This window comes from Lytechinus pictus, chromosome 10, assembly GCF_037042905.1.
Source record: "Lytechinus pictus isolate F3 Inbred chromosome 10, Lp3.0, whole genome shotgun sequence".
Classification (NCBI taxonomy): Eukaryota; Metazoa; Echinodermata; class Echinoidea; order Temnopleuroida; family Toxopneustidae; genus Lytechinus; species Lytechinus pictus.
In genome coordinates this window covers 13,850,138-13,869,886 of record NC_087254.1, presented here as the reverse complement: position 1 = coordinate 13,869,886, position 19,749 = coordinate 13,850,138, and the positions used below count along the sequence as shown (strand labels likewise).

Genomic DNA, 19,749 nt, shown 5'->3' with positions numbered 1-19,749 from the left:
GGGAGTTTTGAAAAAATATAAGACCTGAAATTAAAAAATTTAGTGATGATTACTTCATGCTGGGTAATTTGTACATTGCTGTAACTAAGACCAGAATTCGATTGGCAAGATACATGTACGTGAGTTTGTCACTGTGTATCCCAATCAATATTTATTTCTATGAAGTATAATGTAGATCTACAATAACCACTTGAGTTGTAAGCAGTCATTTCATTTCATTTTATCTATCTACCTATTTTTTTATTCATATAATTTTTATTACTTTCAATGTATATAAGGGGGGGGCTGACTGCAGAAACACATATCACACCGATAATGGAGTAATCAATTCCTTCAATATTTCTGTACTATTCTGGTAAATGAAAAAGAAAAAGTTATTACATCTACAAAAGAATTACAGACAAATAGTGATTTACATGAATCAGCGCTGACACCGAGGACCTCAAAGAAAAAGCTGTCTACTGAACAGCCTCCAGAGAACCTCTCATATCGAAGCCAAAGAGATTGAAGTCGGAGTACAATATCCGGTAAGGATTCTCTTGAGGCATTAAAATACGTTGATTCAAGCTGAAAATGGAATGTTCATATAAATAGTAGGAATCAACATTTGTTTTTCAATAAGATATCAGTGCAAATTGTAATCAAACTGAATTTTTTTTAAAAGATTAGGAAAAGAGTAATCATTCCATGTGTATCCATGTTAATAACATGTACATTGAATATGTCCATAAAATATGATGTTGATACATTGCACTTATTTCTTTCTATGGTTATTTCATCAAATTATGATTGAAAGTAATGCCAAATTTAAAGTAAGCAAAGGTAGGTTTTATATCCTTTTATCACCCGTATCAGACATCTAAGCTGGTCATTTACAAAACCGTATTTCCCTGTATTTTATTATTATCAGGAAGGGATAGGTATATTGTTTGTATTTTCCTCGGTCTCAATGCGCGTATTGACTTTGCATGCAGAGACGACGCAAAATATACCTTTGTATTTTCCCTGGTCTCACATCCGGGTCTTTGAGGATGCGAATGAAGTGATACGCTTCATAATGTTCCGCGCACCAACGATCTACGTCATAATAAAGACAACGCTGTATCTGAGCGCTTGCAAGTACGTCATAATGGTAAAGTGCAGAGCCTAGACACTGATATTATCATGACACAACAGAACTCTATTCTTAAAAGATATCACTGTTATCATAATTTTTGCTCTAGATATCTGATTTGGATGATAATAAAAATATTGACTGCCCTTCTTTCTGGGAACATCAAATATATTGCCCTTAATAGACCCATATTGCCCTCATCTAAAGACTCGGGCCAATATGATTCTTTTGCTGGCAATATATTTGATGTTCCCCTCAAGACCAGTCAATATTATATAAATATTAGCATGAATATATTACTTATTCTGCATACAAGATACACTATAATATTGATGAGATTATAAATTATTTGATGTTTACAAACTTAAAACAGAATTCAATCCCACTAAATTTTGTATTTGCTATATTTTTTGTCTTTAAACAATCATAAATTGTGATCTAATATGCAATCACATCTAAGCGATTGTTCTATTTACATGTATAATGATAAAATGAAGAATTTTATTATGAACTCACACCAAAAAATCTAATATTTCAATTTAAATGATTTATTTGATATTTCATAAAATGAAACAAACAGTAAATAAAAGATGTTTGACTTTAGTGGTCCTACTTTTGTGATTACTTTTTTGCTAAATTGAACAAATCCTTTGAAATAACATCATACCTTAAAAATGATGCTTTCATGGTTCTGTAAATCAGTTCCTGAACCTAATGTCATTGTATCCTCAGGCTCAAGAACGAGACCCCGAACCTTGATAAGTAGATTCATATTAGGACTTGCTCCTAAAAATCTCCAAGTGATCTGGAAAGGTTTGGTCGATTCGAAGTATTCATTAAACCATGTCGGCAATATGATAAACCTGCCCCCAATGCCAATTTTTAGTTCTGTCGTCGGATCTGGATTTGCAAGTGACAAAAACATGCTTTTTTTAATGTCAAATCTTAAAGTTTCCATGGCGATGAATGACCCGGTACAGAGATTTCAGGGCACACAGTGTGATCTTTTGTGGACGTGTGTGTAGTCTTAAAAAGGACCACCAAAATTTGACGTTTTGACTGAAGTGTGTTCTTGACAACTTCAGGAGAAGTCCCCATGTTCAGGAGAGTGCATATCTTTTCACATGTATAAAATTCAAGTGATTAATTTCAAGGAGGGAAAATATCAGTCATGATAAGTTATGAAAGAACAGAAAAGTAAATTATGGCATATCAAACGGCACCTGGTTCACATAACACCAACTTACTGAACTAGAGATGCTCGGCGGGTCGCGCGGCCGAGCACATGTATCCCCCAAACCCACCGCGTCATCCGTCATTGCGATATATATAGCTCACTCAGAAATTTGACAAATAAATACAATTATCATGGCGACAATGACCCTCCCCTCATTTTGCCTGTGGGTACCAAATTTGATGACAATAATATGAAGCAGCAGCGTGACTCTGCAGAACCTAAAGTATTGTCCAGTATCACCTGTTGGGGAATACAATTATAGAGTAATCTGGATATATTTTGTAAACCTAACCCTAAGACCCCCCACCAAAAATGATAGGCATCTTCGCTTCACCTTCTAATATTGCTTCTGAGTGCCAACTGTTATGACAAACTGGAAAAAAAGCAGAAGTTACAGGTTTTACCAAATTTCCACATAAATATGGTTACCATGGCAACCATGTCTCCACCCACTCCAAAATGTTTAGGCGGCTTTGCTTAACAATAAAGGACCTTAATGCCACATTTGAAGATGATCGGAGAAGAAATGCAGCTAGTAGAGCGCTCACAAGGACATCTCTGCTATTCCACAAAAACTCTTGTTACCATGGCAACAATGTCTCCGCCCACACCAAAATCAATAGGCAGCTTTGCTTTACCATAATGGACCTTCATGCCACATTTGAAGATGATCAGAGAAGAAATGCAGCTAGTAGAGCGCTCACAAGGACATCTCTGCTATTCCACAAAAACTCTTGTTACCATAGCAACGATGTCTCTGCCCACATCAAAATCAATAGGCGGCTTTGCTTAACCACAATGGACCTCAATGCCACATTTGAAGATGATCAGAGAAGAAATGCAGCTGGTAGAGCGCTCACAAGGACATCTCTGCTATTTCCACAAGAACTTGTGTTAACATGGCAACGATGTCTCCACCCATACTAAAATCAATAGGCGGCTTTGCTTTACCATAATGGACCTTCATGCCACATTCGAAGATGATTGAAGAAGAAATGCAGCTGGTAGAGCGCTCACAAGGAAATCTCTGCGGCAGCGGCGCGAAGAGGCTAAATCCATAGTATATCCTCTGAACTATGTTCGGGGATACAATAACCATACACATACATCTTTGTGATCTTTGATGTGTGAAATGTCCTACATGTATATTAAGCTAGTAACTGCAGTACAATATAAATATCTATATCGTTTAATAAAAGAAAATAAATAACTAGCTTTTTCAAGTTCTTTACCTCTTGTTGCACTTTTTACTGAAATTTTACCAAGTGTTCTAATTCAAAATGACTGCAGAACCATTTCCCAAATAACTGGTATGCTTCCTTATTAAGCACTGCACCTTCCTATCATGTTATATCTTAACAATGTCACAAATAAGAATGAATTATGCTGAATTACTAAGGAACTGCGTTTTCAATTCAAACGATATATTTAAAAATATGTTGATGCCAGCAATGAAATTATGCAAGCAAATAAAACAAGTGGAATGCCTCTGGCGGTCTCACCTGCATCACGCGATTCAATATTGCAGCAGTGCTGACTTTGAAAAACACCATTTAACTAATTATTCACAAGAAACACCATTCATATAATGATACAATACTGTACGTTCATTGACATTGGACCTTGATCATGTGACCTAAAACTTGTCAGTGATACTTGATTACCCCTATATCCACATTTTATACACTATATCTATAAACTTTGAAAGTTATGACAGCAATCTAATAATTACCTCTAAAATGGCCAAAGTTCAATGACCTTAAATGACCTTTGACTCGCATGAGATGTTCAGTGATACTTGACGACTCTTATCTCCAAGTTTTATGAACTAGACCAATATACTTACAGAGTTATGATGGTAATTCAACATATACCCCCAACATGGCCAATATCCATTGACCTTTGACCTTGGTCATGTGACCTGAAACTCGCACAGGATGTTCAGTGATACGTACTTGATTACTCTTATGTCCAAGTTTCATGAGTCAGATCCATAAACTTTCAAAGTTATGATGGTAATTCAACAGATACCCCCATTACGGCCAAAGTTCCTTGACCTTTGACCTTGGTCATGTGACCTGAAATGCACACAGGATGTTCAGTTATACTTAATTACTATTATGACCAAGTTTCATGAGTCAGATCCATAAACTTTCAAAGTTATGATGGCAATTCAACAAATACCCCCAATTTGGCCAAAGTTCATTGACCCTAAATGACCGTTGACCTTAATCATGTGACCTGAAACTTGCACAGGATGTTCAGTGATACTTAAATTACTATTATGACCAATTTTCATGAATCAGATCCATAAACTTTCAAAGTTATGATGGTAATTCAACAGATACCCCAAATTTGGCCAAAGTTAATTGACCCTAAATGTCCTTTGACCTTGGTCATGTGACGTGAAACTCATGCAGGATGTTCAGTAATACTTGATTAACCTTATGTCCAAGTTTCATGAACTAGGTTCATATATTTTCTAAGTTATGGTGACATTTCAAAAACTTAACCTGAGGTTAAGATTTTGATGTTGATTCCCCCAACATGGTCTAAGTTCATTGACCCTATTAAAATGACCTTTGACCTTGGTCATGTGACTTGAAACTCAGGCAGGATGTTTAGTAATACTTGATTGACCTTATGGCCAAGTTTCATGAACTAGGTCCATACACTTTCTAAGTTATGCTGTCATTTCAAAAACTTTACCTTCGGTTAAGATTTGGTGTTGACGCCGCCGCCGCCGTCGGAAAAGCGGCGCCTATAGTCTCACTCTGCTATGCAGGTGAGACAAAAACAAAAAGGGCAATTAAAAAAAATAAACACCAACCCCCCTTCCCCCAAAAAAAAAAGAAGGAAGAAGAAAATGAAGTTCACTGAGGTTATAATCTCATTGATCAGAACATACCGCATGATTCTTCATCTACCTTGTCCGGGCAGTTAAAAGTTCCATCACACTGGTTGGTTTCAGTGATCAGCCGATCACCACAGATGATGATGTCTGAAATCAGAGCAAGGAATAAATTGTCAAGGTTTAGCAGTAACACAATACACCAACCATCCACATACCTATCCATCCAACAATAAAATAGTAATGATGATAACAATAATAATAATGATAATGATAACAATAATAATAATGATCGGAAAATGAAATAATCTGTTGTCTCACGATGCGGCAAACTGAAATTGTGACGTTTCGACTGCAACTGCTAGTCTTCGTCAGGCAATGAAGTGGACAATCGCTGCATGCGCCTTTTATACCGTACGCTGCGTGCCATTGGTGCCGGAACCGCCGCGCTATGATTGGTCGGAGCAAGCGACCAATCAGAAGCCACGGACGGTGCGACAACAGATTATTTCCTTTACCGATTCTATACTACCACGACGATCAACATCTTCCGTACTAATAATGATAATAATAATAATTATAATACTACTAATAATAATGGGGGCATCAAGGTCTAGTAATTACAACTCTTGTATTTCAATCAGAGGGATGTGGGTTTGAATCCCAGCCATGATGTGCTTTTGTTCAGCAAGAAAATTACCCATATTGTGCTGCACTCAACCCAGGAGAGGTGAATGGGTACCCGGTGGGATTCATTTGTTGACACCTTGGCAACGATATGGTGGATCAGCTAGGCCGGGGTAATAACATGATACCTAGTATCAAAGCGCAGTTGAGTATATGCACATGTTTTTAACTAAATGAGACACATCTGCTATATTCTCTCAGGGAACCTATAGCATAACATATACCTCTAATATGATCATTCATCATCAGAATACATTGAGTACTTGACCAGGCAGAAAGTCATATCTTTAAGTCTTTGGAATAACCCATCTGGGATCAAACCTATTATGTCCCATTGATGGGGTGTATCAAGACACTGGTCGCTATTAAATACTTTTTTAAAAAATTACAGATCCATCAAAATTAGTTGTAAGAATTTAACGACATGTATGTGGACTATCCACTACATACAGTTGAAATTAACGCTTCTGCCATTGCTCCACTAAAATATATTACATGTACACAAACTAACTTCTCCTCTGGCTACCACCTGCAGTAGTCAGGTACAGGCGTACACAGAACAGCCAATAAAGTGTATGAAAATGTAGGAGATATACATGTATACACACTGGAGTATACAGAAGACTAAAACTAAAATCTTTCATTGCAGATGGCGAAACTTCAGCCTCTGTTACACCACCCACCTTCCTTTGCCAATGTTGCTATTTCCATCTTGAACGCCAACCCAGTGTATGATCCGCGTGCCTCAACATGAATCTCGCCGGACGGGAAGACCTTGTCTGCGGCCTGGAAGTAGTCCTGTTCCAAATAGCCTCGAAGTAGCCAAGATTCATATTTTAATGTTCTGGGATCATCTGATATAACTTCTAGAGAAGCCGAGGGATCCCCTAAGAAAACCGACTGCAGGCTGACGATCAGAGCCGAAGACGTTTCATCAGAGGATACACTCCAAATCACGAAGAAATCCCTTGAGTAATGTATCGATGGATAACCATACGATGCCAGCGTAGCGGTTTCACCTTCCTTCACCGTCACTATGGCTACAAAAAGAATGAGGAAATAAATACATTGATTAATAAATAAATTATTTTACGTTAAAAAGGAGCTCATTTTACTCAAAGGGAAAGTTGAAATTCAACGATCTGGAGCTATGAAAAAATGGAGTTCGAATCATATGAGACTGCTACAGTTGCAGACACACGAACTACGAAAAGGAGTGCAAATATGTCCAGTATGCAAAAGATTGATATACATTCAGTGTCTATTTTGGGGGCAACAGTGTTGTCCTACTAAGCCCAATTGCTATAACACTCTACCCCATTCACATCATACATATTGTTGGAAATATCTGGTCAAACTGCAATCGTTAATAAGCAAGCAACTATCGTCATTGTTCAATTTCTTTCCCATTCTGCAGGGTACAGATGCACAAGAAAACATTACAGGTTGAGAAATCATAAATTCTTCCTTTACAACTGTTTGTTCCTCCTTTTCATCGGATATACAGTCCATAATTGGCATTTCATGGTGAAAAAACCCTGTCACTCGTTCCACTTACGACAATAGCGTTCATCACTTCCATCTTCACAGTCGATGATGATATCACAGTGTTTGTCCACTCCTATGAATTCCCGGTTTGGGCACAGGAAACTCTCTACGGAATGGTGACAGACAAAACCATGTAATAAAAAGACTAGTTTGACTTTTTATTGGTTAAAGGTTTGAGAAATATGTTTTTTTTTATAAATGAAGCCACAGAAAAAAAAGAATCTTAAGGAAAATATCTTCATGCGTAAACATAACAAATGGTTTTAACAGATTTGCTTTTTGTTTTATTATTGATGAAAGAGTTCAAATTATTTACCCACTGAATCATACATGACTGACAAAAGGAACTATTTTTTAATATCTATTTTTAATTTTATTTATTTTTATTTATTTATTTCGTTTTATTTATACAGGGTAGCCCCATCAGTAGTCTTGTACTGTTTTCCAGGGGGCCCTGTAAACAAGTAGTTACAAAATAACAGACAAGCAATTCCATAAGGAAAAAACAAATAGGACATGCAAAAAAATCAGAAGTGAATACATAGAAAAAGAGATGATGGTACATAAACATAAGTACAAGTAACGTTATTTCATCTAATCAGGGCATAATTCATGCACAAAATTAAAGAAAGTCTTTAAGGACGTTGCACAGTTATGTTTGTGCGCATTATGATCTGCCTATAGATTACACTCTACGCGCTTACGTCACAATGGATGAACAGGTGATTAATTAGCTCCGGGTATGAAGCTGATTTTTCTCATCTTCTGCACTTTAACTGCAGATCCGATGCGTTATTTCATGAAGCTAAAAATGGAATTATTCCATTAACCATTCAAACTAAATTCTCTACAATTTCCAAATACTTTACTCTGCAGTGCTGCCAAGAATCATGAATACTACCCCGAGTTTGAATAAATGGTAGAGTGGTTTTGATTTTTTCTTCACATAGATACAAGGCATTCGGCGCATTTTTGGTGTTTTAAAAAGCACATTTGCTCTAATAAAAATGCCGATAGTTTAAAAACAAGCACATGAACCCCTATTTTTTAATGTTTGTACCTTTTAGGTATATCCTCCTCTACAACTCTGCAAATTTTGGTGAAAATGACATGGATTTTGAATAAAGTGCAGCATTTATTGTACGTTTGTAGTTTGTGGTTGAAATTTTACATTTTTTAGATTTGGATTTTGTTATCTTTTACGACATTTTTAAGAACTGACAGTGCTGTTAAACTTAACATTGCAAACAAATAGCACTATAAATAGATTCTCCATTCTAACGATACAATTATTAACTATCTCGCCAAATTTGATGACTTTTTAATGTATTTTGACTGAGTAATACAGGTTTAACCTCACTGTAGTAATCTTGGGCGGTCTAAAAATGCCAAATTCTTTTGAATGCGCAATTCTTAAGAACATAAATTTGGGTGAACTTTGAAGCTCTGTAGCAAAAAATCAAGCACATGGACCTATGTTAATTTTTGCATATTCCGAATATTAAGGTTCTAAAGTATCTATGTGCAAAGTTTGGTGAAAATGACATGGATTTTACTTTAACTGTGCAACGTCCTTAAATGAAGCTAAAAAAATAAGCTACGAGAAACGGGCTGGATAGATTAAATTCATTAGGGATTCAGGCCTATCTGGGTTTGTATTTAAAATAAACTCTTGTTAAGGCCAAAATATTGACTGGTATCTATTATTTCAAAAGGATTGTTGCCACTGATGCGGGAGGATACTGAAGCCTACCTTCTATTTCCAAGACACTCAGGAGTAATCTGAAACCCCGGGCGGTCAATATCTCATCAGTGGTGAACCTTATCCAGATGTGAGGTCCACGAGATGTCACGTTCAAAGGAACTGATGTCCCTGTCAAGCGAGCCACTTCTAAACTTTCCTCAAATCTAGGATCGAGGCCCACATGAACAATCAAGCAATCATAACCATCCGCAAGGCTGAAGTCTGTAAAGTGCGCCCTCACCCCATAACCAGGTGGCGTAGAGATTACCCAACGTATCGAATCGTTATTGTAGTAATTGTCAGGGTAATTATGTGAGGTTAATACAGCAGTGTCCCCGGGGTCCAGCTGGAGATGATGTACTGTAATTTAAAGAAAAATATGAAAGGTTGAGCGTTGGGGAAAGAGAAGGTGTGAACATGTGTGTGTGTGTGTGAGGGTGAAAATGTACAGTATGAGTGTGTGCAGGAGGGAGATAAGTATTTTGAACGCATATGGTAAAAATAATAAGAATACCTACATAACAAATAAGTTTTATTCAGGGTAACCATTTTAATTATGATAGTGCTCTTCTAACGGACCACGCATACAATAATCACTACTTTTCTCAAATCTAAATGGTGAGTGCCTGTCTTGCATGATAGTAGAAGGTCCTAGGGTATTTTTTTTACTTTGTTTGTCTTTGGCATATGACTCTGTCATGGATCCAACCCATGTCCTCCCTTAAATGAAGCAAGGGCTTAACCACCAGCATGACTCAATTTTTTCAAAATAATTCCTCAAGATCATCACGCAAATAGGCGTCCATTTCCTCTTATGAGCCTGAACGCAAGACATGTTGCCACGCAAGGCGAGAGGTCGGGTTCAAATGAATACATCCAGTTATCTCGTCAATAAGAAAATAACGGTAAGTATTTTCATAATTTACTGTCAATAATTGGGATATATTCATTTGAATTGCTAGACCAACACGGATTCAACGTAAGGGGAGGCATGTCTAGATTAAGAAAAGTGCATAAAAAATAGGGAGATGAAAACACGAAGGCCGCTGCCTTAAGGACTGAGGAGGCAAATAAGGCCTCATGCGAAGTAAAGTCCTTAAAGTACAAGGAAATGAAGGAATAAGGAGAGCGCCAAAAGGTGGTCCTCAAGATGTCGTCTATGACGATTCCATTGAAAAGAGCCCAAGAAGCGATACTTATAGTATCATGGACCTAGTGTCAGAAGGAGAACATCATCACCAACTGACTTGATCGTTTCAACAATCCAGCGTGAAATGATGTCTCGAGAAGCTGCCGCAAATGGCTCGCGCTATGATACAACCAACTGAACAGAGTTGGGAATTGTCTGAAGAATGGCAAACAAAGAATAGGGTCGAAACAGCGAACCCACATTGTTTGATTGAAAAACCGTTTCAAGGACCCGAACACCAGATCCTATTACCAGGGGTTAAGGGATCTGGAGGGAGTTAATGAACTCCAGTGAAACAAGACTGGGTTAGATAACAAGGCATAAAAGTCGCGCCTAATCTACGCCAATCCCGTCAAATGTCCGGGAGCGATGCATAAGTATGCAAAGCTACGTACTGTAAATGATTACAGATAAACGGATACAAAGAGGGATCTCGACTGATAAACAGATAAAAGATTGATTACCGACCCAAGAAGGAGTTAGTCAAGCGTCAAGAACGACCGACAGGCGCCATGACGGACTAACCCATACAAGCTCAACGTTTGAGAAGAAACTCAAGAGTTTGTAAGATTTGGATTGGATTAATTAATCAATCAAGAACAAAAGATTGATTGAAACACAAAGAGAACAATCAACCGACTCAAAACAAGAACAACAACAAAGTTGAAAACAAGTTTGAGAACAAACAAAGGACGACGCTCCTACCTGTCCAACATATAGCCTAAGCTGTGGAGAGGGAAATAAAATCAATTCAAGACGAGGCTAAAGAGCAAGTCAAGAATTATAAAGAATTATAAGGATTATAAAGAAAAAGGGAAGCGTCGCATCAATGCCTGCGGCACGCAGGAGAAGGCGGAGCTGCGGGGAAGGGAAGCAGAGGCAACCCATCTGTGAGAAATCGAAACTGACGGTTCGGAACTCACAAAGTTTATTTGAAGAAAACGTGAATAAATAACACGAAGGCTCCGCGCAGAGAAATATATATGAAATCAATCTAAAGCCGAAAGGCAAAGGATCAAAATAAGCAGTAAATGCAAAGCTAAATATGTCAACAACGGACACTTTAAAAAGCAAAGTGGGAGTGTACTTAGCTAACGTCTGATCACGGCGGCAGGCGAAAGTAAAAGAGGAAATGGACGCCTATTTGCGTGATGATCTTGGGATAGTGCATGCGTGGGGAGATGCTGCGCACGCGCAGGAAAAATTGTGTACTTTTATTCAGTGTGCAAGTTAATTGTAATGAACTAGCTAATCAAATGAATATATCCCAGTTATTGACAGTAAATACTTACGGTGGGACAATTTAAAGAGAGAGTGTTAAGGATTGAACAAGAGAGTCGCTAAGGTGAGCACATAATATGCCCGGAAAATGGAGTTATCGGTCAAGCAAGAAATGTGGAAGGTGGCGACTTCACCTTTCAAATTCTGAGCTCAAAATCAATAGAATTGCTGGGATCTATGCTAGTATCCTACACTACAAATTATATGAGCCTAGGTTAAGTTAAACTGAGTTATCGTGTTTACAAGGACTTCAGAAGGGTAAAATAAAAAGATGTCACTGTGTCCTTGACCTTTGACCTTTTGACCCTCAAAATCAGAATGATTGATTCTGTGAAAAAGAAAGAGACATATAGATTTGAAAGTTGAACTCACTTTTATCAAATGAATAATAGGGAAAGAAATAAATACAATTGAAAATGATAGATACGTATGACACAGCAACAAAAGTTTAACCACTGGTCACTCCACAAATTACTTGAGGTAAACATGTAAACAATGATCCAATATGTAAAAATTATTGATATGTTTAAAAAATTCACGATCAGCTAAAATTTAACAACCTTCAGCATCCCGAATGCGACATTGAACATAATTGAGTTTTGAAACATCTTTAAATTTACTCTCGCAGTGGATTTTACAAAAGCAGGTACCAGAATTGACCTTTCTTGTTGTTTGTCAAGCTGCGCACTAAAGCTGTGCTAACCAAAGTGGGAAATATAAAGATGATCGACAAATAGTCAGCTTTATATTTTTTACACTGAACAGTGCAGCGCTGATCGTGTTTGTGTTCTGCGTTTAGTAGTTCAGTTAGTTAGTTCAGTTCATTGTGCTGTTTAAATTTGAAAATTGACATTGAACACACCCTTTAATTAGTCAGGAGTGAAACTTACAACCTCCATTTAACTTGATCACTAAACACATTCACAAAGCTTGTTCGATGAAAGACCCTTAGAATTCTTGCTCTTGCAAATGATAAGGAATATACTCTCCATTGATTAAACAAAAAATTCATTAATTTCATTTATTGAACAAATCCCTTTCTTTGCACTTGCCACAATTAGATTCATCTGATGTATCCACACAGTCGACGATACCATCACAGACGAAGTTTCTTTCAATACATTGGCCATTCATACATTGGAAAAGAGTGTTCTGATCACAAACTGGGAATAGAATACAAAGTGATATGAATATATTATGATAACATTCTCTTAATAACTTCTGTAAGAATTATTCAGCCGCCTCATACTTGAGTGGCACTATTCAATTAGATTATTCCTTGTACTTTAGCCATTATGTAATTTATTACTGTTGTTTAATTGTAATATGAAGTAATTTCCACTGTTTCAATTTGAAATGTATAACTGAAGAGTGCATCGCTTCCTTACAGGTCTGAAATCTGCTATAAACACTACATCATTATCATTATCCTATAATTTTGTCACTGTATGTGGTATTTTGTGGTGTGACACTACAAGGGGAAAGAAAAAAAATTATCCCATGACAAAAATGCAACCCCTTTTGGGAACTAACTTCTATCATGAGGAAAGAATTTTGAGCTAATTTCTCACCAAAATAAGGACGATACTGGAAGTAGATCTCAAAACCCTTATGGGTGACAGAGCCATCGGTGACAAATTGTAGCCAAACATAGCGATGCACTGATAAATAAATGTTTGGAGGCACACTCTGTTCTGATAGAATGCCACTAGTGCCGTTACCAGTCAGGTGGAATATCTGTGTACTTTCATCAAAGGCATCCAAGTTCCCAGTAAAGAGCCGAACATAATCACAGCAAGGCTCCATATCCAGACTTCCAAAAATTATCTGCATCATGCCACGTTCAACCGGAGCTACTACACGCAAAAGAATATTCTCCATATGGTTGTAGTTTTGGGGAAAGTTAGGTGAAGTAACCCTGATGACCTCACTCCAGTGTAGATTGAAGGTTGAATTTACTAGGTCCACTTCTGCAAATGATTACAGTACTTTAAAAGAAAAATGCTTAATCTTAAAATACAAGATTCGAGCAGTGAGCTAGAATGTCCCATACAGAGCCGGGTTATTTGGACCTATCTCACATCTGAGAGGAGGGTTGGATTACGCCCCCTCCTGATATCTCTGCTGCAGATCTCGCGAGAGAAGCAAAAATTTGAACAAATGTAGTGTGAGATAAAATCTACAAAGTTGTATGGTTATTTTCCCAAAATGATAAGACCTTACATGTATTTCATATGAAAAAATCATGCTAACTTTTGCATAAAATAAACACAGCCCCTAAAAAGCTAAGTTTCAATTCAGAAACTCTTTGCAGCATTCCGATCAATGTACTTTATGTATTTTGTTCTTTTTTACTTTTTTGTTTTTTCATTGCTTTTTCAATGGAAATTATTGTTAATCAGTAAAAGCACAAATAATGATGGCTAAAAACACACTTTGCATTGGATTTGTACATGAATTCAAGTTTTTAGGCTATTTTGGGTCTGACATGCACTTACATAATGATGCATAATTTTGTAACTGCATACCCGGGCATCACAAATTTGGTCTATAAAATTTTGGGAGACCTGAAAGTAAAAAGTCAGTGAGTGGTGCAGTTTGAAAAATTTCTTGCAGCGGTTTTATCGCAAAAAAATGTTGAGGGGGGGGGGGCGGTCCCAGGGCACTTTATGGTTAATGATTAGGATCACATATTTTGATGATCTTTCTTTCTTTAAAGTCTGACCAAAGCTCATATTGTGCATGTATTGATTCAGCTTTTTGAAACTGGGTTAATATCTGAGATATTTTACTATGAGTAAACTGTAAAAAAAATTGTTATCATAATTCATATTTCAATTCCTCTTGTGTATGAAGGCCTGAATTACTTCAGTTTTGACAAGAACTACATTCTATGACTCGAAATGAGCATATAATCTGTGTGCGTGTTTATATGGGAGCCTCTTGAATACATCATCATCAGCATGACACATACATTTTTATAGAAAATTAAAATGCGCCGATTCGAGAGGTATAACCTGACCTACTTTGAAAGACAGCAGGCAAAATAACTGGCTACTATATCCGGGCTATTACAGAAGTAAAACTCAAGAAGCTCTTTTCTATCCTCTTGCATCCGCAATAATCCTGCAAATTCAAGAGTTTAAATCTGCATGCTCTGTATAACCCCCTAGGGGAGTCATTGTGACCAGGTATGACTGAATGAATGAAAGTACATTTATTTCCAACGATAAAAGCATCAATACATTTTTAAGAACTTGAACAAAACAATGAAGGTAGCAACTCAGAAAGCACAGCTTGTGATGAGTGCACCGTGACATAAATACATAATACATGAAAAAAAAAAATTAACTAAAATAAGCACCAAAAGCACCCATGTGGTAAATTTGCCACATATTTTATAAGGCCATATACCTGTGAGATTTGTCGGAAGAGGTACTGTCCCAATCGCTGGGGGCATGGCTGTCCCATTCACTTGGTTAGTACATACGGAAGAGTAGTCGTAGCAGCAGTTTCCATTATCACCACACATGCTGTCACAGTAACAACCCTCTGGGTTGCAAGAATTCTCTGAATTCTCACAGCAGCTATTCATGCAGGACCCGTTACTTCGCGTTGAAGGGAAATCTGGAGATAAAGTTGAGGTGGATGAATGACGTAAACTGCCACTTGGTCTACCAATACTTTGTATTTTAATTTCATGTCTATTTTGATCAATAATATATGGATTAAAAAAAAACTTTTTGTCTCAGTCATGTTCCTTTGCAACCAATTCGTCTACCAACCATCTTGTCTAATTGAAAATTATCCAAGTTACCATTCTGCCTGATTTTCTGTTTGGGTATCACCATTTGAGCTTATATCCTTCTGGTATCCTTTTTAATTGAATATATTTGAGGTGAAATGGTACGTGCTCTATGAAAAAGCTTATACATCAAAATATTAAATATAACAAATATAGTCCTGGCACCTCTAGTTGTATTATGGCATTTCGCTTTGTCACTTATTAAAATCTATTCAATATTTGTGTGTGAGGGGTGTAGGGGTGTGTGTATATAAAAGAGAAACAGTACAACTTTGTGAGATAATGTACGTTTATCCCATCTAAATTTTTGATGGGTCCCTGAAGAAGACATGGTGTTCCATTTTAAATTTGGAAGGAATCCACTTTTTGTTGGAATAAAATGCATCATCTCGCAAAGATGAAATCTTTGTCTCTTCATCTGCATCCAACACATTGACTTTCTTATCATTATTTATACAAATATATATATATATATATATATACATGTTTATACATGTGTATCCATCTTTTTCTTAATCACATTAGTACTTACCATCGAGAGGAGCAAGAGTCAACCATGCTCTGAAACCCTGTTGAGTAACAGATCCATTGCTATAGAAATGAAGCCACATATTTGAATGAACTGTCCAGTAATCATCTAGCAATGAAGAACCCACTGTGGAATTCCTTGTGCCAGTCAGCTTGAATATCTCCAGGCTTTCTTCAAAGTGAGCTGTCCTTCCAACGTGCAAGCTAATGTAGTCACAACAGGATTCCGTGAACACTGACCCAAAACGTATAACCATGGCATAGCCCTGTCGACCTCGTATGTGCATGACTATGTCCCGAGAGTTGGGGTAGTTGTTAGGAAAGTTAGGCGATGTCACGGCTATGACGTCATTGTAGTTCATGTAGTATTGTGTGTCCAATATTGCGACCTCTGTTTAGATGTGTAAAAAGGTAAGTCTGTTATTATCAATCCGATAAATTGTGCAGAGAAAGGCCAAGCAACTAATATATAACAACTTCTTTGCAGAGGTAGATTCTGTAAATAAATAGGAAAAGTGTGAGTGTATCTTGCTTGTTATCATCGGTAGTTACATGTATATTGGAAGAATATTTTTTACCGCTCTCAGATATACATGCATTGTCTGAGCAACAACATTTACAATATAAAATACCAAATATGAACAAGTTGAATTCGATCTGGTCAGGACAAAGAGGCATATCAATAAAGTGACCCAAATACTAAACAAGACAATTTCTTTTTACAAATTTAAGAACTTACAGAAAAATTTTCATAAGATAAAAATTCTTTTGAAAAATGGGAAACCAAAGCAATGCAATATCAATAGTGTAAAAGAATATGTGTATTTAGAATCCTGCTTTATGCACAGAACTAACTGATGCTGGTAGTATTATTGTAAAAATGAATTACAGCTTGGTAATTCTACATCCATGGAACTGTAAAGTTAATTTCTGACGTTTACCATGATTTCAATTCTAATTGATTTTGTATTGGTTTTTATTGACTGAAGTGAGACTTTTGACTATTACACAAATTACAAAATAATGGTAACAGATCCAGTCTGGCTATGACAAACTGCACTGATACTTTTCAAAATGCAGCCAATACACTCATGAGTTCAACTTTCAATAAAATAAATGAATTAGATAACCCATATGTTCTGAATGTTAAAAAATGAACATTATAATAAACAGGTAATTCAATAATATTCATTGATAAGTCTAGGGTTTGTTGACTCTGAAAAGTTCTTTGGAAGGAAGGGAATGAAAATTGCTTCTGCATTTAACATAATGATACTCTATTAAACATCCTTTCTACATGTACATGTATATCCAATGACTCTTTGTGAAATATCCTGGTTACTTGTATTGTATTGACAATCGCAGAAAAAAACTTTCATGCAGTCATGACAGACTGCTTTTCAGCAAGTCCGTGAACATTATATATATAAAGGGAATAAGTGAGACAATACAAAAGTATTTAAAAGTACATGAATTTCAAGTAACACATGAAATGAAATATATAAAAGAGAAAAACAATGAGAAGTAAACACCAAATAAACCCTCAATTCAAAGAGACTTTATAGAAATTCTATAAACATTTTACTCATATTTTTAGCCAGAAGGCAGCTCTCCTAACTAATATTGTGTTTCCATTACTGCCTCCTCTATCTTTGAGTTATGCTTATACTTTTTTTTTTAATGAAAAGTATCAGAAAAGAAAAAATAGAAGAGGGAATTCAATTAATGTCTATACTGCAAAAGTTTTGTGAAGCTGAAACTTGTACTTGCCCTTGGTTTCCGCAAGACATAGTCCTGTTGAATCCCTGCGGACATCGGTGAGCCCCTGACAACTGATTAGCCAGGTTTGATTGGTAAATGTCTCATATAGAGAAGCGCAATCAGCAGTGACAGACATGCAATCACTGAAACACTGCTTTGGAATGGTACCTCTCTCAAGACAGACCTGGTAGATCTCACCACACAGAGATGCATTCAGTTGTACATTACACTGAATCATGATGAAAGGCAGCTTAAACGAAGAAATATGATGGCATCTTTCATTAATTCATTAATCATATTCAAACATATTAGGCCATAATTGAAAGTTATAGTCGGCTGTTCAAAACAAAATACTTCATTCACACACTCCACAGCATATATAGCCTCATCTTATTTGTCTGAAAATGCAGGTACAAGTGAGAATGCCAAATTTTGTGATGCAGAAAGAACAAAATCAAGAAAATTATCTTTAAATTCAACCTTTGCTACATGTATATTGATTCCTTTATATAATTGCATGACCTCACTTCAAGTCAATTCAATTTGATCAATGTCATGCAAAGCATACAATTTTTTTCAAAGCCTGATTTATACAGAGTATTGAGAAATACTTCACAACAGCAGAGAACAAAAGTTTAATTTATGCATCAAAATGTGAAAACTACCCTTTCTCGCAAAATCCCTATGAGGGGATTTAACAAACACCCTTAGAAGTTTTAAATTGGCACATATTAAAGAATGAAATTACATAAAATGGCGCCCCCCATACAAAACAATAAATAAATAACAGAATTGAAGCTGTTACTTGAAATACAAAAACCTACCAATTCTTGAATAATCAATTCTGCCTCTTCCTTGCTTCCAGCATTCTTGTTTGGAAAGAATGTAGAGTTATATTGCAAATGATTTTGGCACATTTCAGGCACCAGTACGCAGTCATCTAAGATATAAACAAACAAAATGCTTTGAAATTAAAGGGAGGTGAAGATTAATAAATGTATCATAACTAATAAAATGTCTTCTCTTTTCCTCCACATCAGGAAAAATAACACCATTGTAACTGATTTCGATATATTATACAAAATGTTTTTATAAGCGTAAGAATTTTCTTCAGTAATTATGATGAGCAGCAAATTGAAATCGAATCTAGATAAAGTCTAGGATATCGCACTTTACCCATTTTACTACATGCAACATGCCATAAGTTCTTTGATGTCTCTTTGGGAAAGGAAGAATTATATTTTGTTCTTCCTACTATTAGCCAACAATCACCACCTCGAAGGCTTGTTCCCCTAACCTATCACTTTGAAATAGGGGTGAAGTATTTTCATTATCAGTATCATTGATAACTTCTCAATGCAATTACATCTCCTCTCCAGATGAATAAACTTTTGTTAAATAAACAACAAGACCAAGGTTTTTTGTTTTTTTTCCTGAATGCATCTAGGTGTTATATGATGGCGCCAAAGCTAAGTAACATTTCAAATAGATACTGCTGATTCCATTTAGAGGTACCAAATGTGGGTGCGTTGTGGTCTAGTGGTTCTGACTCTCGCCTTTGAAACAGAGGGTCGTGGGTTCGAATCCTAGCCATGGCATGTTTTTCTTCAGCAAGAAATTTAGCCACACTGTGCTGCACTCAACCCAGGTGAGGTGAATGGGTACCCGGCTATCTAGCTATTATTATCCTGTTATTATTATTATTATGACTGAGGTGCCCTGTTTTAGTGTACATACACTGTAGTATGTCATTCTAGACTTGGAAAATTGGCGATGTATTATGTGCCATTCGGAGTGTACTTCTAGAGTGGTCAGATGTTTTTGGGAAGCACTTGAGCAAAAAGCGTGCCATGTAAAGATGTCAGACGGCCAGTAAGTTTGAAATAAAAGTCAGTATTCTCTTGTTACTCAATTTAATAAGCTTAAACCAGCATTAATAACATAGCATAAGTTACTTAGATGATGAAATTTTTCTGAAATGCTTCATGGGTAAAAAGTGCTTCT

The 19,749-nt window shown here is 36.5% G+C and overlaps 1 protein-coding gene across 1 annotated transcript in view; it reads right to left on the bottom strand.

Moving 5' to 3' along the window:
- LOC129270213 (uncharacterized) overlaps window positions 1–19,749 on the bottom strand; it is a 46,850-nt gene that overhangs the window by 13,619 nt on the left and 13,482 nt on the right. The window contains exons 6-17 of the mRNA XM_064105369.1: window positions 18,570–18,685; window positions 17,755–17,995; window positions 15,989–16,375; window positions 15,066–15,278; window positions 13,223–13,621; window positions 12,704–12,814; window positions 9,191–9,541; window positions 7,448–7,543; window positions 6,573–6,929; window positions 5,260–5,352; window positions 1,782–2,014; window positions 417–567 (exon numbers count right to left, since the gene is read on the bottom strand). Of these exons, the coding sequence (XP_063961439.1) occupies window positions 417–567; window positions 1,782–2,014; window positions 5,260–5,352; window positions 6,573–6,929; window positions 7,448–7,543; window positions 9,191–9,541; window positions 12,704–12,814; window positions 13,223–13,621; window positions 15,066–15,278; window positions 15,989–16,375; window positions 17,755–17,995; window positions 18,570–18,685 (2,748 nt within the window). The remainder of the gene's footprint in view (window positions 1–416; window positions 568–1,781; window positions 2,015–5,259; window positions 5,353–6,572; window positions 6,930–7,447; window positions 7,544–9,190; window positions 9,542–12,703; window positions 12,815–13,222; window positions 13,622–15,065; window positions 15,279–15,988; window positions 16,376–17,754; window positions 17,996–18,569; window positions 18,686–19,749) is intronic.